The 2,145-nt window shown below is 34.2% G+C and overlaps 1 protein-coding gene across 6 annotated transcripts in view; it reads right to left on the reverse strand.

The window, feature by feature from the left end:
* The window catches only part of LOC102681972 (QRFP-like peptide receptor), a 51,002-nt gene that overhangs the window by 12,228 nt on the left and 36,629 nt on the right, over positions 1-2,145 (reverse strand). For all 6 annotated transcript variants that reach the window (XR_004149666.1, XM_006610896.2, XM_006610895.2 and 3 more), the window contains exon 4: positions 1,587-1,708. Coding sequence is in view for 5 of the 6 variants with exons in the window: in XM_006610896.2 (XP_006610959.1) it covers positions 1,587-1,708 (122 nt within the window). In the remaining variant the exon portion in view is untranslated. The remainder of the gene's footprint in view (positions 1-1,586; positions 1,709-2,145) is intronic.

Genomic DNA, 2,145 nt, shown 5'->3' on the forward strand with positions numbered 1-2,145 from the left:
CCTCTCCTTTTACATAGATAGAATTTTATTTTTTAAAACGTTGCTTTTTGTCGTAGTACAAAGTGAAAAAACTAAAGTTGTCTTTTTTTCTTTGAATTCAAACGATTCTATGGGGTTTAAAAATTATTTCTCGAAGTTTTGTTTTCAATCATTTTGAAGAGACAAGTTTCTCCTTTGCAACGAGCTCTCAAGAAATCGATCTACGATTTTTTTCTCGCTATTTTGTAACGAGCCAAAAAAGATAAATAAAGAATTGACGGATACAAATAATAAATCTCGTTATATCTCATCGATGGTGTGCAACGATGGAATATAAAACGCGAGATATCTCGTCCAATCCTACTCTATCTATCAATAAAAGGGGAGGATAATTTCTCGCAACGAGAGAATCGAAGGAGATAAAAGGGAGGCTTCCCAATCTCGAATCGCTCCCAATCCGATCTGAAATGGAAGGGACGATTCATGTTCTTGCGCCAACTTTCTTCGAAGGGCGTTGAAAAGAAAAAAGCGGGCGATGAATTCCGGATGGACTTCTGTGTTTCGAACCAGAGAATTCTTCTTTAACGTGAAGTTGAATGGAAAATTCTTTCGGCTGGGATAGGAATTCTAAGATGGACTTTTATGTCGATTACCGCTGTACAGGTATATAAATTGAACGCGCAAGAACAGAATAAAAATTCGTTAAAATAGTTGGTAATCGTTTTGTTTGAATTATAAAATGAAATGTAAATGTAGAGACGATCGTGAGTCGAGATAAGAAGAATTAAGTAATTAATGTAGATAGCAAAGTGATCAATTAATTTTTTCAATCGGATTTTCAATCGTAAGTAATAAAGAATTCCACTTATGCTACTTCCTTTATAATCCAAAAAACTTTGTCTAACTTTGTCCTTTTTTCTTTTTCTTTCTCCATTTCAAAATATGCTCGTTATTTACCACTTATTTATCAACACTTCCATCTTTGCGAAATTTAAAATTCGCGCGTGCCAGGTTAATTTCGAGAAAAATATTAGAATTCCGAGAAAACGAAAGCGATTAAAATTATAGCATATGCGGAAGAATTGAAGGATTCTGAAAGGAAAGACGTTTTCGCGGTTCATCGGGGGAAAACGTATCCGTGGGGAGCTATAAATAAAATTGAATTTCTGAGAACTCGTTTAAGCGCATCAATTAAGCGAAACTGCACGTTCTCGAGCAGTGCTGGGTTCCTCGACTTTTAATTCTTCAACGGTATATCTCCTTTAAGATTAAAGCACGTATGTAAGAATGCAAGAATTTTTTTAAAAAAATTTGCCTCGATCCCTTTCTACGCGTAAAATACGCTCACCATAGAAAATACTAAAAAAATAGAACAGAATTTTCTCAAATATTTCTAAATTTTTTTAAATAGTTAAAAAATGATACTCAATTTAATAAGAGAAACATTTCGATGTAGAATTATCATCGCTCGTTCTTCGGGTCGATTTAATCTATTATCTTTTCAATTCGAAAAAAAAAAATATTTTACCTTCGATTTACTCGCGAACACGATGCAGATAAATTTAAAAAAAATGGCGTAGAGCACGTTATAACGTCACGAGGTTTACCTTTCGATCGACATTGCGGTTAACGTGACGACCGAGCAAATAGCCGAGACGCTCTGCATATAGTGGACCGACTTGCATAGAAACAGGCCCATAGTCCACGTGTACGAGAACAGCTTCGCCACCTGCAACAAATCCATTCGCGTCCTGTCAGATTGAATTGCTCCACACAACCTTTTTATTATACGCATAAAACACAGAAGTGAACGATTCGACTTCCTGGAATTGGAAAAATAGTCGGAGCGAAGTATAAAATTTAAACTTCCTATCACGGCACGCTACACCCTAGCGGCTACATCGTAACCAAAATTTGAAAATAAATTTCTCATAAATATTTATGATCTTGCGTTACATTCGCACTTGCGTTTCATTTCGCAATAATTTTTTCATCCGTTAACTAAAAACGAGTTTCTTTTCAAAGTTATTTACAAATGTTTTCCAACGATTATTTCTAACTCAATTATATACGTACGTGATCTTGAAAAATCTAAAAATAAAATTTGATTAGAGAAAATAGAATATTGTGGTATATTCTAATGCGAATTCTTTTTTTTTTTTTTTT

This window comes from Apis dorsata, unplaced genomic scaffold, assembly GCF_000469605.1.
Source record: "Apis dorsata unplaced genomic scaffold, Apis dorsata 1.3 scaffold_82, whole genome shotgun sequence".
In the NCBI taxonomy this organism is placed as follows: Eukaryota; Metazoa; Arthropoda; class Insecta; order Hymenoptera; family Apidae; genus Apis; species Apis dorsata.